This window comes from Marmota monax, unplaced genomic scaffold (assembly GCF_021218885.2).
Source record: "Marmota monax isolate L192 unplaced genomic scaffold, Marmota_monax_Labrador192_F-V1.1 WCK01_AAM20220418_F8-fsc00031, whole genome shotgun sequence".
Taxonomy (NCBI): domain Eukaryota; kingdom Metazoa; phylum Chordata; class Mammalia; order Rodentia; family Sciuridae; genus Marmota; species Marmota monax.
Genome location: NW_026695197.1, coordinates 3512436 through 3532945, shown reverse-complemented (window position 1 = coordinate 3532945; position 20510 = coordinate 3512436). Strand labels below are relative to the sequence as shown.

General features: G+C 34.9%; 1 protein-coding gene across 6 annotated transcripts in view; it reads left to right on the top strand.

Moving 5' to 3' along the window:
* The window catches only part of Trappc8 (trafficking protein particle complex subunit 8), a 94559-nt gene that overhangs the window by 34783 nt on the left and 39266 nt on the right, over positions 1-20510 (top strand). For 3 of the 6 annotated variants that reach the window (XM_058573966.1, XM_058573965.1, XM_058573964.1), the window contains 4 exons: positions 3648-3668; positions 4524-4655; positions 16660-16884; positions 17961-18069. In XM_058573966.1, the coding sequence (XP_058429949.1) occupies positions 3648-3668; positions 4524-4655; positions 16660-16884; positions 17961-18069 (487 nt within the window). The remainder of the gene's footprint in view (positions 1-3647; positions 3669-4523; positions 4656-16659; positions 16885-17960; positions 18070-20510) is intronic. The other 3 variants (XM_046428339.2, XM_046428337.2, XM_046428340.2) reach the window with 1 other exon arrangement.

Sequence of the window (20510 nt, the reverse complement as noted above, 5' to 3'; positions counted from 1 at the left end):
CTCGGGGGTGCTTGGCCACTGAGTCACATTCCCAGCCCTATTTTGTATTTTATTTTCAGACTGGGTCTCACTGAGTTGCTTAGCACCTCACCATTGCTGAGGCTGGCTTTGAACTAGTGATTCTCATGTCTCAGCGTCAGGAGACATGGGATTACAGGCATGTGCCACCATGCCTGGCAGAAGTTTTTTTTAAATAAGTTTTTTTCATCTTGGAAGCAACTGTTCCTGTTGGAAATTGATCAGCTGATAGTACCTTCCCTAGTAACTTCACAATTATGTGAAGAAAAAAAAACTTAAAATATTAGATCCATTATGTGTTTGAAATTTGATTCTATGCAGTAGCTGCAACAGATGCCTTTATCAACTTTTTTTAAATATATTTTTTAGTTGTAGTTGGACACAATACCTTTATTTTTTGTTTTTATTTTTATGTGGTGCTGAGGATTAAACCCCAGTGCCCTCGCATGTGCTAGGTGAGCGCTCTACTACTGAGCCACAGCTTTAGCCCTCAACTGGTTTTATGGAAATATTTATTGAGGTCTTTTTTTTAGTCTCTTTTAAAGTTGCTATAATAATACCATAGACTAGGTAATTTATAAACAGTATGAGTTTATTTGGCTTATGGTTCTGGAAAAAGGGAAGTTTGTGGCACTGGTACCTGGTGAGGGTCTTCCTGCTGCCTCATCCCAAGGTGAAAAGCAGAAAGGCAAGGGAGTATGGGAGCAAGAGGAAAAGAGAGGGCTGAATTCACTTTTATGACGAATCTAATTTCCCAGTCACCCATACCTGTGATAATGACATTAATTCATTTATAGGGCCTCTTGTGACTGAATGACCATTTTTATTAGGTTCCACATCATATCACTGTTGTAGCAAGTATTAAATTTTCAACATGTGAACTTAAGGAGATGGGGGATACGTTCCAACTATAATAAAGTCTATGCTTCAGATTTTTTTTTTCAATACATATCCTCATATTTTAAGTTACCGTTGCCTTTTCAGATTTTGTTAAAATTATCTCTTGACTGTGGCAAAATTTTCCTACGCTGAAATTCTTGCCAAAATGATATCACAGGTTTCTTTTTCTTAGTTCCTCATATTGCACATATGCTAGTCTTACAGATATGAACTATTTTAAAACTTTATTTTTCAATTCATTCAAAGCCTCCACTTTCTAGATAAAATCATCCTTTGTAAAAATCCTTTGATTTCTCATCCATCAATATCAACGACAGACTTTTTTTTAGGCCCATTTTATCTTTTCAGAACAATGTTTTTACTATTTTGGGTGTCACTATAAGAGAAGCTAATGAAGACTAGAGCTAAAGTGAGATATGAAAGTAGGGTATTCAGCATTGCAAACTGATTCTTTCTCAGTCAATAGTCTGTTGAATGTAAGAGTCAAAATTTTGTTTCAGCTAAATTAATATCTGATGTGGACTTGCAGGTCTGTCTTGAATTGGTTAGTTTTTGAGTGTTAAATTTGAGAATTCTTGGGTTTATTATTGCTAGTTCTCAACTGGATTATATATTAGAATCATCTAAAAACCATCACGGACACCTAGGGCATATTCCTTATTTATTTATAATGAACAGGATTCTTATCTGTCCTACTTTTGCAAATGAGGCTTTATAGGAAATTAAAAATAGGTATATATATTTATGCTTTCTGTGCACATATTCATATGTTAAGAATAAACATATAGAACTTAAAGAAAAACTGTGAAACTGTTGAAACCTAAACAAAGTTCTGAAATAAAAATGTTAATTAGAGGGAATTACATCTTCTAGATATTAGAATGTATTAATGAGGCTACAGAAGTTAAAACTGTTTACATTTGATAGGAATAGACACATTATGGTATAGGATTGGAATTTCGTACCGCATATGATTTAAGATATCATTTAAAAATCAGTGGAGAAAGCTAGGTTATTTATAAATGGTGTTGTGACATCAGACAAGCTATTTTGGTTGGATTCCTATTTGTTTTTTATATGATAACATATAAAAAAGAAACCAGTATAATACAAAAGATACACAACACACACACACGTTATTTATCTTGAAGAAAATACTAAGAGAACATTTTTAAAAATCTGGTAGTGATAATATCCTTTCTTAGTTTGATGCAATATCTTGAAACTATAAAAAGCAGAAATAGTGCACTTTACTACAAAAGAGTAAACTCTTTCTTGTTAAAACTAGGAAATAATATTTGTAAAATGTATGATAAAAGACTAAAATTGATAAGTATCCAAAGGGCTGTGACAAATATGAAAATCCATTTACAAAAAGATATTAACAGGCAATGCACAGGAAAAATACCAAGGCTCCCTAAATGTATAAAATGATTAATAGCCTTACTATTATAGGAATATATGTTAAGGAGCAGAGGTGTCATTTTTCTTTTATTAGACAAAAATTTTTAGAAAGAGTTTTTGACTTAGTGAAGTGAAAATGTGAACTCTTGTTGATGAGAGTATATAATGGTACACTTTTTTTGGTAGCAGTTTGGCTGCATTGGTCCAAATTTGAAATATATGCATGGCTTTCATAAACTTAGTGGTTCTACTTCCAGAAATTGATCTAGTAAAAATGTTTGAATAATTAATCAAAATGTTTTTATAAAGATACTTATTAATTATTTTTTAGTAACAAAATGAAATAATAATTGGGGCTATATTAAGTTATGGCACATTTATATAATAGAATACAGTGTAGATTTAAAAGACATGAGAGATGTAGATGTTTTGGAAAGATGTCCATGATATTAAGTGAATGAACCCAAATATGTATTAAAAATGTGTAGTTTTAAAAATATATATATTAGGCATATACATATACATATACATATATGGAGAAAGATACACACTAAAGCTATGAATAGTTGTTATCTCTGGCAAATGAGATAAAGCATGGGATGGGAAAGAAAGACGTTCACTGTTTTCTTTAAACATTCTTTAGCCGGGCATGGTGGTGCACGCCTATAATCCCAGCTACTTGGGAGGCTGAGGCAGGAGGATCACAAGTTCCAGGCCAGCCTCAGCAACTTAGTGAGGCCTTAAGCAACTTAGCGAGGCCTTAAGCAACTTAGTGAGACCCTGTCTCAAAATAAAAATAAATAGATAGATAAATAAATAAATAAAAGGACTGGGCATATGGCTCAGTGGTTAAGTGCCACTGGGTTAAATCCCCAGTAGCACCCTCACCCCCCCCAAAAAAAAAAATCTTTGAAAAAATATATTTTAGTAATTCTTTTAAAGTAATGATTTTCCTTAAAATAAAATTTATTCCCAAGATACCCCAAGTCATTCTGATGCAAATTTTTTGTTAAGAATCATTCCTGATTAAGAATCAATTTCTGATTTTTCTACTTAATAGATTGGATATTAATTTCTTAGAGAAAACATCTGATTGTTTAGTTTTTTTGATGAGGGGTTTGAAGTAATAATAGCTGCCAGTTATTGAATACAATCTAGGTGGATTCCTTAAATGTGTTTAAACTCTAATATTTTAGGATTGCTACAGAGCTAGTTTATAATAATGGTCTGTGAACACTTTTTGATGTAACTATAATTTGTTTAAATTATTGCATTTAAAGTCAATGTTTTCTGTTTTCAACTTTCCCTGGGGAAAATAATGGCAGCAGAACACATGGAAGGGCATGGTAAGTTCAGCTTGAGACTAGCTGAAAACCTAGAGAAAGTTTCGGTGAAAACGTTGTTGATACTGAATCAGCAACCTTCAGCACTTTCTCAGTTCTTTATAAAGTGATGACTTATTTAAAAGGTTGTTTTTATATAGTGATTATATAGTGTGAAGTTTTTGTAGTCATTGTGTTTGTAAGGGTCAGTTGAAGCAGAAACTGATTTGAGTTGTACTATTTGCTAATGTATGATTGGTAGGTGAAGAGAGACTATTTGAAGATCTTCATGACTTTTTAATGAAAAGCAGTCATTTAACCCTCTCAAATTATAGCAAAAATTGAGGATTCCTTTAAATACAAGAAAACTACAGAGAATAAAATAGTAGATAAGATTATTTTGTAATCTGTGTACATTCATTTGTATCTTTTTTTATCTTGGATAGATAGAAATATGTCATGTCACAGACTAATTTCAGAGTGGTCTAAGTCCATTTTTTCTATGCTTTTGTTATTTTACTTTATATTTAACCAGTATAGCTGTATAAGATTCCCAGTTTCTGCCCCTTTTTGGGGGGCATTTGGGAAGAGATTACAGTTCTTCAGAGATTTGTTACATGGTACATATTATTATCAGGCATCTGCTTACACAAAGCGAAATAATTCATGGTGAAAGTTTTGGGTTTTGGCTTTTTAAGTGAAATTTGTGCTTTTTGGAAGAAAACAAACAAAATTGATTTGCCCCTTTATCTCAGTCCTCATATATTCTTAAGTTAAACTTTGGATATGCTATTTGCTAAGAGCGTAAATGTTTGTTTTTTAACCAGTTATCTTTTAATTTTGTGAAACTAACCATTGTTTCTTCTAAACATTCAATAGGATTCTGATCTTCGAAGTGCACTTCTTTTGGAACAGGCAGCACATTGCTTTATAAACATGAAGAGTCCCATGGTTAGAAAATATGCATTTCATATGATATTGGCAGGCCATCGGTTTAGTAAAGCAGGACAGGTGAGTGTATTTTCTTTAAAACGAAAAGGTTCTATTTATTTATTTTAAAACATGTCATTTGTCAATTTTTTATGATTTAAAATTAATCATAAAAGCTGAAATAAAACTTTGTTCTGAATTATTCTGTTGGTAAAAGTATAGCATTTGGGGCTGGAGCTACAGTTCAGTGGTAGAACACTTGCCTCGAAGGTGTGAGGCCTGGGTTCGATCCTCAGCACCACATAAAAATAAACAAATAAATAAATAAAGATATCATGTCCATCTACAACTTAAAAAAAAAAAGTATGGGTTTGGATTTAGACAAATATGGGCTTAGATCTTATTCTGTTCACAGTTTGACTTTGGCCAAGTTGCTTATCTTCTCTGAACCTGTTATTTTATTTATAAAAGTTTGCAATTTTACCCAAATTTTTAATGAGGCTAAATGAAATTGTATATGTTAAGGGCCAGATACACTGTGCATTCAAGAAGGGCTGAATGTTCCCTACTTGAACCTCTGGTCTTCTTTTGTATTTGAGAATGCTTTATAATGGTTATTGACTAAATTTCTAATGTGTAGAGTTCTGTTTCTTGTCTCTCAAAGCATTTGAGTTGGAGGGATCTTTATTTATACTGAGAGATTTCTATATCCCTAGTTGGAGAGAGCTTTGCTGGAGGGTGAGTAGCATTGAGATAATGGTTTACTGTAAGTATAAATAGAGATGCGTATTGAATAATAATCTCTATATTACAGGAACCAGTAATTGAACATATACCCATAAAATCAACATGGTGTTGCCTTTTAAGGAGTTTTCTATCTAGTAGAGGGGAATAGGATTTTTAAAAATTTAGTTAATACTGTAAATTTTTGGTGGTACTGGGGATTGCATTCAGGGACTCACATGTGTTAGGTAAATGCTCTACCACTGAGTTACATTCTCAGTCTTAATATGTTTTAATGAACATACTTAACATTTTTACAAGTCTTTGTTAACAAAACTTGCCAGTGCTGTAAATGTTATTTCAAAGGTACAAAGAGGGCTGGGATTGTGGCTCAGTGGTAGAATACTTGCCTAGCATATATGAGGCCCTGAGTTCAATCCTCAGCATCACATAAAAATAAGCAAATAAAATAAAGGTATTTTGTCAATGTACAATTAAAAAATATATATATATATATATTTAAAAAAGGTGCGAAGAAAGATATTTAAAAATTCCTCTCAATTTTATGTGAAAGTTTTCTCTCTCTTTTTTTTTTTTTACTTTGTACTAGGGATTGAACCAGGTCACTTCACCACTGACCTATATACTCAGTCCTTTTTATTTTAAGATGGTCTTACTAAGTTGCTGAGACTCTCACTATGTTGTGGAGGCTGGTCTTGAAATTGGAATCATCCCTCCTCAGCCTCCCAAGTTGCTAGAACTACAGGTGTACACAAAAAACTTGGCAAATTTTTCTAATTTTTAGTAAGCAACAGTTTTTTTTTTTTTTTTTTTTGGTACCAGGGATTGAACCAGAGATACTTAACCATTGAATCACATCCTCATCCCTGCTTTTTAAAAAATATTTATTTTTTACTTGTAATTGGATACAATACCTTTATTTTATTTATTTATTTTTATGTGGTACTGAGGATCAAACCCAGGTCCTTGCACCTGCTATGCGAGTGCTCTACCATTGAGCCATCATCCTAGCACATCAGCCCTTTTTTATATTTATTTAGAGACGGATCTCACTGAGTTGCTTAGGCCCTCGCTGAATTGCTGAGGTTGGCTTTGAACTTGCATTGCTCCTGCCTCAGCTTCCTGAGGTGCTGGGATTACAGGCATGTGCTACCACGCCCAGCAATAAACAACATTTTTATATTGGGTTCCTCCTCTATTTTTGGAGCCTGTGAAAAAGTAGGAAATATGTGGACTTATTGTATTTAAATAAAAAACCTTTAAAATGTTTGCATAAAATTAATTTTATAATAATTGATATACTTCATCAATTAGAATTTCTCAGACTCTAAAGTGGGGAAAAAACATTAAAAACAAACTTATTTTTCATGATCCTACTTCTATAGTAAGTGAAAATGCCTCTGAAATACATAGTAAGTGAAAATGCTTCTGAAACACATTCTACTGTTTGTCTTTGAAAGTTTTGTATTTTAAAAATGATGAATTAATAATATTAAGCATGTAATCTTTGTTTAGGAAAAAATATGTCTTTTTCTATGTATGTGTCCACTTTTGTGAATATTTTTATTTGTGAGAATGGTAGTATCATTGGAACAGTTGCTTGTTTTTATCTTCTCAAATTATGGGGTTTGTTGCTTGTAGGAAATGCCTAGCAAGTTAAAATGCTAGATTTGTGTAGGTTGAGATATTTTGCTATGTGACTTTATAATATCTAACTGTAGTTACCTTATCCTGTGGAGTTAATGATTCCAAGTTGTCTGGGTTTGTTGTTTTATGCCACACTGTATACTCCAAACCCAGAAAAACTCTTTCAAACACAGTCTGTGGAACCTGAGAGTATGACTAGGAATAAGGATCTGCTGGATTAGCCAATGTGTGCCCTATTGAAGTTAGTCAAGAACATTATTTTCCTTAGAAGACAGAGCACATGGATTACATAATTTTGACTAAGACCATCTTATTTCTGAGAAACACTAACTTTTCATATTTCCGCTGAAAACCCAGGGTGTGTAGGTAGGCATAAGTGAGGAGGAGAGAAGAGATTACCTAGTAATGCCATTTCTCTTAGTCCTGTCTCTGCTTGAATGTTCTTCCTGAATTCTTTGTATTGCTCAAGGACTGTTTATTCTGAGTATTAGCAAGTCCGGGTGTTTAAAAAAAAGAACTGGCATTATGAAAGTTTAGTCAGTGAAAAATGTTTAGGAAAGTGCTGAGGAAGGTGGATATGATTTTTAAGTATAACCTGGACTATTTTACTTTCTGTTTTTACTTTAAAAGATAGATTTTAAGACCGGTGCTGTGGTGCACACCTGTAATCCAGTGGCTTGCAAGGCTGAGGCAGGAGGATCCTGAGTTCAAAGCCAGCCTCAGCAAAAGTGAGGTGCTAATGAACTCAGTGAAACCCTGTCTCTAAATAAAATGCAAAATAGGGCTGGGGATATGGCTCAGTGGTTGAGTTCCCCTGAGTTCAATCCCCAGTAAACTCCCTGCCTCCTACCAAAAAATAAAGACAGATTTTAAATCTTTTTTTTTTTTTTAATATTTATTCTTAAGTTTTAGGTGGACACAGTTTCTTTATTTTACATTTATATGGTGCTAAGGATTGAGCCCAGTGCCTCCTGCATGCTAGGCGGGCACTCTACTACAGCCCCAGCTCCAGATTTTAAATCTTTATTTAAAAATTTTAAATGTTTTTAGATACTTTTCCAAGAAATTTTAAAAAATGCACTTGAACTGGACACTTACGCATTTTCAGTTGTTTTCTATATCAGTGTTTACAATTGTGTTGCTTTACCAAATGCTCATGGAGATTAGCTTGTTTTTTCTTCCAAGAAATATTATTTAAAAATTAGTTTGAGGGCTGGGGATGTGGCTCAAGCGGTAGCGCGCTCGCCTGGTATGCGTGCGGCCCGGGTTCGATCCTCAGCACCACATACAAACAAAGATGTTGTGTCCGCCAAAAACTAAAAAATAAATATTAAAAAAAAAAAAATTAGTTTGAAACAATTTCAAACTTAGAAAAAAATTGCAAGTTCAGTTCAGAAATTGTTTATCTGCACCAAATCAAGAAATTGGCAATGATACGGTGCTCCTATCTAATCCTCAGACCCCATTTATGGTTTTTTTAAAATATGTTTTTTAGTTGTAGATGAACACAATACCTTTATTTTATTTATTTTTATGTGGTGCTGAGGATCAAACCCAGTGCCCCACTCATGCTAGGCAAACACTCTACCACTGAGCTACAGCCCTGGCCCCCCCATTCATGTTTTGATCATTGTACCCCAAGTATCCTTTACTAAAAGACACAGGATCTTTTGTCCTTTTTTACTCAAAGAATTCCTTAACTTCATGAACTTGTCACTTTTGAAGATCATAGGCCAATTTTGTAGCATGTCCATCAAATTAGGTTTTCCTGGTATTTTTTTTTTTCATTAGATTCATTTCAAGTGGGTATCTTTATGGAAATGTCACAAAAGAGATACTATTTTGAATGCTATCAGGTGGCAGGTGATTTGGCTTTGATTTCATTAACAATCCAGTCAGTATTTCTTAAAAAGCCCACAAAGACATCTCTGACTATAATTAGTACAAAGTTTATAATTCCAGTTTTGAAAAGCAGTAAATACAAGAGTGTGCTGTGAGCCAGATACAGTGGCACACACCTATAATCTCAACTTGGGAGGCTGAGGCAGGAGGATGGCAAGTTTGAGGCTAACCTTGGTGATGTAGACCCTGTCTCAAAATTTTAAAAGATGAAAAGGACTGGGGATGTAGCTCAGTGGTACAGTATCACTGGGGTTCAATCCTCAGTACCACCTCCCTCCCTCTTAAAAAAAAAAAAAAAAACATACACATACACACACTCTGAAACAAAGATTTAGTGGACAGAAGCCTCTTCTTGTTACCAAATCTCATTTGATATGAAGTCTTGTTGTGTTGCCTAGGCTGGCCTCAAACTCATGATCCTTCTGTCTCAGCCTTCCAAGTAGGTGGGATCATATAGGTATGCACCACTGTGCCAGACTTCCATTGTTTTAATCGAAGGTTCTCTCAATTCAAAGGGTAGCAGTAATGGATAATTAATACCAAATATTTTCTCTTGGTTGTTATGGGGTGCAGTGATAGGCCAAAGAAAAGAATACCAAAGTGTCACTACCAAACACTAAAACAATAGTGTAAAAGTGTGTGTGTGTGTGTGTGTGTGTATACACACACACACATTTACACTGTATACTTGTAGTTGTAGCACAGACTAGGTATTTCTACTAAGCCTAATGCAGTGATATGAAGAAGGATAGTCATAGTAGAATTAGATTTCATAAGGTAATAGTTACAAGCTGGCAACCCTGACCCTAATCTATGATTCCATATGCTTCTGCTTTGGAGATTTCTGGAGTTTTCCACAAAGTTTGTATCATGCCTGACATCTTAGATTTCTTGTCTTCAGTCAGTTTACAAAGCAGGTGCTTCCTTGCTTTAGGACTTCTGTGTTTTTAGGCTACACTTGTTTCCTTCTTCTCTCTCTCCTTTCCTTTGGTTCTGACAAAGTGGGCTGCTCTGGGCCGAGCAGGCTGGCACTTCAGTGTAACTCAGGTACCTTTCTCTTTGGTTGCTTCTTTTTCTGATCACTTTTCTTCATGTGTTTCAGGAAGCTATCTTGGCTTTAAGAGTGCTTAATATGCTCTCTATATACGTTTTCTTGGCAATAATCTTGCCTTTAGTTTACTTGTTTACAACAATTTCTGCTTCATGTTGGATGTCATTGTAGATGTTTCCAGTTTTGCCTTGGTATCATTTGTGGGACATTCAGTTTTGAATAGCTTTCATTCCCTTGGTGTCTACAGTATCACCTTTCTTTTTTAAAAAAAAAAAAAAACAACAAAACTTTTATTTATTTATTTATTTTTAGAATTTTAATATTTATTATTTTTTTTAGTTTTCGGCAGACACAACATCTTTGTTTGTATGTGGTGCTGAGGATCGAACCCGGGCTGCACGCATGCCAGGCGAGCGCACTACCTACTGCTTGAGCCACATCCCCAGCCCAAAAGTTTTCTTTTTTAAAAAAATTTGTTTTAGTTACACATGACAGTACAATGATCTTGACATATCATACATTTGAATCAGATGGGGTATAATTTCTCAATTTTCTGAGTGTACAGGTTGCAGAATTACATTGGTCATGAGGTCACGTATATACCCACAGCAATAATAATGTCTATTGTATTCTGCTGTCCTTCCCTTCCCTACTTCCCCTCCCCCCCCCCCATCACTTCTCTCTACCCAACCTAATGTGACCCACTTCTTTTTTTTCCCCCTCACATCTTCATACCTGTATTCTGTGTAACAAAGGGGGTCTCCTTCCCTCTTCCATGCAATTCCCATTCTTCTTTCCTTTCCCTCCCACCTCTCTTCCCTACCTAGAGGTAATTTTCTTCTCATGCTCTTCCTCCTTACCCCATTTTGAGTCACCTCCCTTAAATCAGAGAAGACATTCGGCATTTGTTTTTTTGGGGATTGGCTAACTTCACTTAGCATAATCTGCTCTAATGCCATCCATTTCCCTGCAAATGCCATGATCTTGTTACTTTTTAATGCTGAGTAATATTCCATTGTGTATAAACCCCACATTTTTTAATCCATTCATCCATTGAAGGGTCTCTAGGTTGGCTCCACAGTCTAGCTATTGTGAATTGTGCTGCTATAAACATTGATGTGGCTGTGTCCCTGTAGAATGCCGTTTTTAGGTCCCAGAAGAGGAATAGCTGGGTCAAATGGTGGTTCTATTCCCAGTTTTCCAAGGAATCTCCATACTGCTTTTCAAATTGGCTGCACCAATTTGCAGTCACAACAGCAATGTATGAGTGTACCTTTTCCCCCCATCCTCGCCAGCACTTGTTGTTTGACTTCATAATGGCTGCCATTCTTACTGGAGTGAGATGGTATCTTAGAGTAGTTTTAATTTGCATTTCTCTGATTGCTAGAGATGGTGAGCATTTTTTTGTGTATTTGTTGATTAATTGTATATCCTCTTCTGAGAAGTGTCTGTTAAGGTCCTTGGCCCATTTGTTGATTGGGTTATTTGTTTTTTTGTTGTTTAACTTTTTGAGTTCTTTGTATATCCTAGAGATTAGAGCTCTATCTGATGTGTGAGGGGTAAAAATATGTTCCCAGGATGTAGGCTCCCTATTCACTTCACATATTATTTCTCTTGCTGAGAAAAAACTTTTTCATTTGAATTTATCCCCTTTGTTGATTCTTGGTTTTAATTCTTGTGCTGTAGGTGTTTTATTAAGGAACTTGGGGCCTAACCCCACGTGATAGAGATTGGGGCATACTTTTTCTTCTGTTAGACGCAGAGTCTCTGATTTGATTCCTAGATCCTTGATCCATTTTGAATTAACTTTTGTGCATGGTGAGAGAACGGGATTAAATTTCATTTTGTTGCATATGGATTTCCAGTTCTCCCAGCACCATTTGTTGAAGATGCTATCCTTTCTCCAATGCATGCTTTTAGCATCTTTGTCTAATATAAGGTAATTGTAATTTTGTGGATTGGTCTCTGTGTCCTCTATTCTATACCATTGGTCTACCAGCCTATTTAGGTGCCAGTACCATGCTGTTTTTGTTACTATTGCTCTGTAGTACAGTTTAAGATCTGGAATAGCGATACCATCTGTTTCACTCTTCCTGCTTAGAATTGCTTTAGCTATTCTGGGTCTCTTATTCCAGATGAATTTCATAATTGCTTTTTCTATTTCTGTGAGGAATGCTGTTGGGATTTTGATCGTAATCATGTTAAATCTGTAGAATGCTTTTGGTAATATGGCCATTTTAATAATATTCATTCTGCCTATCCATGAGCAAGGTATATCTTTCCATCTTCTAAGGTCTTCTTCTATTTCTCTCTTTAGGGTTTTATAATTTTCATTGTATAGATCTTTCACCTCTTTTGTTAAGTTGATTCCCAAGTATTTTATTATTTTTTTTGAGGATATTGTGAATGGGGTAGTTTTCCTCATTTCCATTTCAGAGGACTTGTCACTGAACAATATCACCTTTCTTGTAGATTCATATGTATGTGGCCAAAGAAATAAGTCCATGTTTTCTAAAAGGCCTAGAGAATGTATTTTGGTTCCTCTTTCTTTTTGTGTTTATCCTTTTGGTGAGTTACTGAAAGATGGTGGTTCTGGTTAAAAGGTTCTTTAGAGTTGTTCACACCCCCACCCCACCCCTTAATTTTGATTTTCATCTGAGATTCCTGATATTGAAAACCAGCCTTCAGCTTTGTAATCCTCTTTCCTTTTTCTAAAATCACAAGATTCTTTTGCTGAAGCATCTTTTTCAAAGTGGCCACTTTATTCATTCACTGGGTGGTGATGGCAGGGTGGTTGGTACCTGATGAGTCCAGAGCCAGATCTGGAGAAAAGCTCTCCATTGTCACTGATGAAACTTGGGTTTTTTTCTTTGAGATTTTATTTTTTATTTAAAGATATGGCAAGTCTTTTCTGATTTTCTGTTAAAATGACTGCTATACTCTATTAAAGTCTTTTCTTGATGCTTTACCTGCTTTTCAAGCTTGCTTGCTTTTTTTTTTTTCCCCCAGGTATTGAGGATTGAACCCAGGGGTGCTTTACTATTGAGACACATCCCCAGCTCTCATTAAGTTATTGGAGGGGGGGTCTCGATAAGTTGCTGAGGGTGTCCTTGAATTTGCTGTCATCCTACCTCAACTCCCAAGTGTCTGTGATTATAGGTGTGCACCAGTGTGTCCAGTGCTTTCTAAAAGTTCTCTGTAGTATATATGGTCAATGCAAATTTTCACCTCCTAATTTTTTATTATCTTTTCTATGAAGCATACTGTTGTACTCCTGTAAGAATATGGTGATATGTACCTCTCTTGTGTGTATGGTGACATTTATTGCCATAAATGTTGCAGTTTTACTGTAATACTTACAGATTTTGGCATTCTGCACTATTTCTGTTCTGAGCACATTTCTTGTGTAGCATATAGTCAGTTTTAATTCCTTGCTGTTCTCAGTATTGCAGTAGGTGGGCTGAACAGCAGGTTGTACACATTAATCCTTGTAGAGACCACCTTGAATAGGAACCTGTGCTGTCATCTGGTGCTGGCAGAAAACCCTGCCATGTCATGCCTAGGCAGTGTTCACTGTGCTGCTGTCCTAGGCCACTATTTGGAAGGTACAGTGCACTACTTCATGATTGTCAGGGCACTGGCCAGTGAGTTATGGTTGGCAGGCTGGTGAGGGTCAGCATGTCAGGGCTGATATGTGAATTTTAATATAAAAAAGTAAGGTTTACTTATATTTCATGTAAATCTCTATGTGACATGGCATATGTGGCCACATAAATTAAATACATATTTTTGGTTTAGCCAAGGGGGGAAAGTTTAGCATTTTTCAGTTGATAGAAAAGAAAGTTCTTTGAAAATATAGTACACTATGAGAACTGATTTTCACATAATACTAACAAAATCTACCCATCTTAGATGTTGAAAACTGTTAGTTTGTATAGGCCCTGCCTTCCAGAAAGAATTTGAAATAAATAAAGCAAAATTGAGAACTGAGCATTTTCTTCTAAAGTTTACCTTTTTGTTTGTTTGTTTTTTTGTGGTGATGGGGATTAAACCTAGGGCCTTGTGCATGCAAGGCCCAATTGAGCTATATGCCCAACCCTAAAGTTGACCTTTTAAGATGCCGCTCAGAGAAGTAGTGAGTAGAGATCAGACTGGTCTTCCTTTCTCTTTCTTCATCTCTACACCTCTGCACCATAAATATACCCACCCACACACCCTTCGGATGACTGAGGAATCTTTATATTCCATATGTGATTGTGTAATTTTGAAGAGGTTATATAAATACTAGTTTTATTTTCTTTTTTTTTTAAATTTTTTATTGTTGGTTGTTCACAACATTACAAATTTCTTGATATAGCATATTTCACACTTTGATTCAAGTGGGTTATGAACTCCCATTTTTACCCCATATACAGATTGCAGAATTACATCAGTTACACATCCATTGATTTACATATTGCCATACTAGTGTCTGTTGTGTTCTGCTGCCTTTCCTATCCTCTACTATCCCCCCTCCCCTTCCCTCCCCTCCCCTCCCCTCTTCTCTCTCTACCCCCTCTACTGTCATTCATTTCTCCCCCTTGTATTATTTTTCCCTTTCCCCTCACTTCCTCTTGTATGTACTTTTGTATAACCCTGAGGGTCTCCTTCCATTTCCATGCAATTTCCCTTCTCTCTCCCTTTCCCTCCCACCTCTCATCCCTGTTTAATGTTAATCTTCTTCTCCTGCTCTTCGACCCTACTCTGTTCTTAGTTACTCTCCTTATATCAAAGAAGACATTTGGCATTTGTTTTTTAGGGATTGGCTAGCTTCACTTAGCATAATCTGCTCTAATGCCATCCATTTCCCTGTAAATTCTATGATTTTGTCATTTTTTAATGCAGAGTAATACTCCATTGTGTATAAATGCCACATTTTTTTTATCCATTCGTCTATTGAAGGGCATCTAGGTTGGTTCCATAGTCTTTCTATTGTGAATTGTGCTGCTATGAACATCGATGTAGCAGTGTCCCTGTAGCATGCTCTTTTTAGGTCTTTAGGGAATAGACCGAGAAGGGGAATAGCTGGGTCAAATGGTGGCTCCATTCCCAGCTTTCCAAGAAATCTCCATACTGCTTTCCAAATTGGCTGCACCAATTTGCAGTCCCACCAGCAATGTACAAGTGTACCTTTTTCCCCACATCCTCGCCAGCACTTGTTGTTGTTTGACTTCCTAATGGCTGCCAATCTTACTGGAGTGAGATGGTATCTTAGGGTGGTTTTGATTTGCATTTCTCTGACTGCTAGAGATGGTGAGCATTTTTTCATGTACTTGTTGATTGACTGTATGTCCTCCTCTGAGAAGTGTCTGTTCAGGTCCTTGGCCCATTTGTTGATTGGGTTGTTTGTTCTCTTATTGTCTAATTTTTTGAGTTCTTTGTATACTCTGGATATTAGGGCTCTATCTGAAGTGTGAGGATTAAAGATTTGTTCCCAGGGTGTAGGCTCCCTATTTACCTCTCTTATTGTTTCTTTTGCTGAGAAAAAACTTTTTAGTTTGAGTAAGTCCCATTTGTTGATTCTAGTTATTAACTTTTGTGCTATGGGTGTCCTATTGAGGAATTTGGAGCCCGACCCCACTGTATGTAGATCGTAGCCAACTTTTTCTTCTATCAGACGGCGTGTCTCTGATTTGATATCAAGCTCCTTGATCCATTTTGAATTCACTTTTGTGCATGGCGAGAGAAAGGGATTCAGTTTCATTTTGTTGCATATGGATTTCCAGTTTTCCCAGCACCATTTGTTGAAGATGCTATCCTTCCTCCATTGCATGCTTTTAGCCCCTTTATCAAATATAAGATAGTTGTAGTTTTGTGGATTGGTTTCTGTGTCCTGTATTCTGTACCATTGGTCCACCCGCCTGTTTTGGTACCAGTACCATGCTGTTTTTGTTACTATTGCTCTGTAGTATAGTTTGAAGTCTGGTATCGCTGTACCGCCTGATTCACACTTCCTGCTTAGCATTGTTTTTGCTATTCTGGGTCTTTTATTTTTCCATATGAATTTCATGATTGCTTTCTCTATTTCTACAAGAAATGCCGTTGGGATTTTGATTGGCATTGCATTAAACCTATAGAGAACTTTTGGTACTATCGCCATTTTGATGATGTTCTGCCTATCCATGAACAGGGTATATTTTTCCATCTTCTAAGATCTTCTTCTATTTCTCTCTTTAGGGTTCTGAAGTTTTCATTGTATAAGTCTTTCACCTCTTTTGTTAGGTTGATTCCCAAGTATTTTATTTTTTTTGAAGATATTGTGAATGGAGTGGTTGTCCTCATTTCCATTTCAGAGGATTTGTCGCTGATATACAGGAATGCCTTTGATTTATGCGTGTTGATTTTATATCCTGCCACTTTGCTGAATTCATTTATGAGCTCTAATAGTTTCTTTGTAGACCCTTTTGGGTCTGCTAGGTATAGAATCATGTCATCTGCAAATAGTGATAATTTAAGTTCTTCTTTTCCTATTTTGATGCCTTTAATTTCTTTCGTCTGTCTAATTGCTCTGGCCAGTGTTTCGAGAACTATGTTGAACAGAAGTGGAGAGGTTATATAAATACTAGTTTTATTTTCTCTAACATCCTATTCTCTATTAGAGAAAGAACCACTTACTTAATTTTGTATACATGTCTGTGAGATTTATTTTATCCATTCCAAGACAAATATGGATTGTACTTTGTTTTCTTTGTTTTCTTACAGAAGAAGCATGCTTTACGCTGCTATTGTCAAGCCATGCAAGTTTACAAAGGAAAAGGCTGGTCTCTTGCAGAGGATCACATTAACTTCACTATTGGGCGCCAGTCATATACACTTAGGCAACTGGACAATGCTGTGTCTGCTTTCAGGCATATTTTAATCAATGAGAGTAAACAATCTGCTGCTCAACAAGGGGCCTTCCTTAGAGAATATCTTTATGTTTACAAGGTAAATACCGTTTCAGGAATAGATATTAAAATTATATTGAAGTTGTTTTCAGCAAAAAAGCACATTCAGCTGTCTTCTAGAAGTATAATACAATGGTCTTGTTAGAGTATATATAATTATCCATCTTAATAAAGTTATGGCAGGCTATGTTTCTTGTTCAGACATCAGTTCAGTGTCCCTTTCAGAGTTTTTAAGAGAGAATTTTATATTTCTGTAAATATTCGATTTGTGACTATTCTTGAAATATTTAAAAAGAAAAGATGCCACAAGCCTTCTTGACTGTTTCTTCATCCTGTTTTTATAGAACCACAATCAATTTTACAATAGTGGATTCTCTTAAAATCCTTTGAAAATACACATTTCTTTCGTTTCCTTATGAAAGATGAGGAGGTATGGATCTGTGAGAAGTAAACAAGCTATTATGGCATAACCTAGAAAAATTAATAGGAAGAAAAAATATTTCACTGAGGCAAGAGCATAGAACATATAAATATAAAGCATTGTTTTATGGAAGAATACGAAGTTGTAATTTCCCCCCCTAAATAATTATTTTATTTATCTGATATAAAATGACTACTCTGTTAGACTTTATTAATTTGAAATCATTTATATTGGAATTTTGGCAGATAGAATGCTAAAATGAGTCATAAGAAGTAAAATACATACCAAAATAACATTTGAAAGTGTAATATCAAGAGGGAACTAGCTAGCTAAGTAACCTTAGGAAGATCTTTGAAGGCAGAATAAGTGATATTTGAAGTTATTCTCAGTTATAAAATGTATGACTCGGGGCTGGGAATGTGGCTCAAGTGGTAGCGCGCTCGCCTGGCATGCGTGCGGCCCGGGTTTGATCCTCAGCACCACATACAAACAAAGATGTTGTGTCTGCCAATAACTAAAAAAAAAAATAAATATTAAAAAAAAATGTATGACTCTGACATTAAAACTAGTAATTATATGTCTTAATATTTTGCTTACATGTTTTTAATATCTAACATATTAAAAAATGAAACATGTGAAGAAAGTATAGTTTTATTAAAAACTATTCTTTTTGCCTTATTTTATATTTCTCCCAGAATGTAAGTCAACTATCACCAGATGGTCCTTTACCACAACTTCCTTTACCATATATTAACAGTTCAGCAACACGGGTTTTCTTTGGCCATGACAGACGACCAGCAGATGGTAAGTAAAATTTTATTTGGTCTAAGTTACCTAATGGATATTTTTCTAAAGTTTCCTTTCTTCTTTTAAAAAAATGTTATGTAGTTGAATATTTTAAAATAAATAACTTTATACAACTTCATTAGTTGTCCTGTCTTCTGACAATAACAACTACTTCATTGCTATTTTTTAACTTTAAAAACTAAAAACAATTAAAAAAATTATAATTACAACAATTTCTCTCACATGGAAAGTACTTATGTTATATAATCTTGGTAAGCATTTTTGGTGTGAGATATTTCATTCAGTGTATATAAAGATTTAAAGTACTTTAACATTGTCTAGTTATATAGATTATTTCCATCTTTTTGCTTGTATAAAATTGTGTTGTGATGAGCATCTTTGTATAAAACTTGTTTAACTGTTCATTGTGAAAAATTTCAAATGTACACAGAAGTATGTAACAGTTCTTGTCTTAAGACTTTAAAAAATATATAGGATTATATTATTTCCTAGGATTGAGCCTTGGAGTGGCACTCCTAGACCAAAAGTGTAAAACGTTACTGTTAAGGTTCTTGATGTACATTGACATAAACTTTGTAATCCTAAATATTTTTATATTGAGCTTAATGTTTCTCCTTGAAATCTAATTTAGTGTTCTTAAAAAATATTTATTGTGTTTATAGCCACTTTTTAAAATTTATTTATTTATTTATTTTTGGTACTAGGGATTGATCTTAGTAGTGCTTTACTATTGAGCTACATCCCCAGGCCTTTTTATTTTTAATTTTGAGACAAGGTCTTCCTAAATTGCTTAGAACCTCACTAAGTTGCTGAGACTGGCATTGAACTTGAAAGCCTCCTGCCTCAGCCTCCCAAGTCACTGGGATTATAGGTTTGTGCTACTGTGCCTGGCTTTATTGTTTTTATGTTTTAATTTTAATTGGTTATATATGACAGCAGAATGCATTACAATTCATATTACACATATAGAGCACAATTTTTCATATCTCTGGTTGTATACAGACTATATTCACACCATTCATGTCTTCATACGTGTACTTAAGGTAATGATATCCATCTCATTCCACCGTCTTTTCTACCCCTCCCCTTTGCTCTATCTAGAGTTCATCTAATCCTCCCATGCTCCCCCTCCCAACCCCACTATGAATCAGCCTCCTTGTATCAGAGAAAACATTCAGCATTTGGTTTTTGGGATTGGCTAACTTCGCTCAGCATTATATTCTCCAACTGCAAATGCCATGATTTTATTCTCTTTTATTGCTGAGTAATATTCCATTGTGTATGTATACCACTTTTTTTTTTTTATCCATTCATCTACTAAAGAGTATCTAGGTTAGTTCCACAGTATAGCTATTGTGAATTTTATTGCAATAAACATTCATGTGGCTGTGTCCCTATAGTGTGCTGTTTTTAAGTCCTTTGGGTATAGATCAAAGAGTGGGATAGCTGGTTCAAATGATGATTCCATTCCAAGTTTTCCAAGGAATCTCCATACTGCTTTCCAGATTGTCTGCACCATTTTGCAGTCCCACCATCAATATATGTGTGTGTCTTTTCCCCCACATCCTTGCTAACACTTATTGTTGTTTGTCTTTATAATAGCTACTATTCTGACTGGAATGAGCTGAAATCTTGGTTTTGATTTGCATTTCTCTAATTGCTAGAGATGTTGAACGTGTTTTCATATATTTATTGATTGATTGTATATCATATTCTGAGAAGTGTCTGTTCAGTTCCTTGGCCCATTTATTGATTGGGTTTTTTTTTTTTTTTTTGGTGTTTAGCTTTTTGAGTTCTTTATATACCCTAGAAGCTAGTTCTCTGTTGTGCAAGTGGTAAAATTTGGTCCCATTCTGTAGGCTCTCTATTCACCTCACAGATTGTTTTTTTTTTTTTTTTTTTTTTTGCTTAGAAGAAGCTTGGCTTTATTGTTTTTAATAGCAAAAAAGTGAAACTAAAATTCCTAATAGCAGAGAACAAATCAATATATTTTGGTATTTTTACATAATGGATTTATGCTTCAGGACAAGAGTGAACTAATTGTATATGTTTCAATGTGGATATGAAAAGTTTATTTATAAATGTCAATATGTGTATGAAAAAATTTATAAATTTGGGTATGAAAAAATTCATTTACTATAAATTTTAAATATGCAAACCAATTCTATTCATTGTTTATATTTAGCCTCATGTGAGAATAATAGATTTTAACTTCAGAATAGCTCCGGGAAGAAGTTATGCCAGTGGGAGTGAGGAAGAATAATTGGATTTGGGGGGATTGCAGAGAGGACATCAGCTATATCTTCAATGTTCATTTTATAAAAAAAAATATTAGGATAATGTGACAAAAGTTGACATTTGTTACATTTCAGAATGTAAGTATTTGCCACATTATTTTTCATTCCTTTTCTATATTGTTTGAAATATTTCATAAAGAA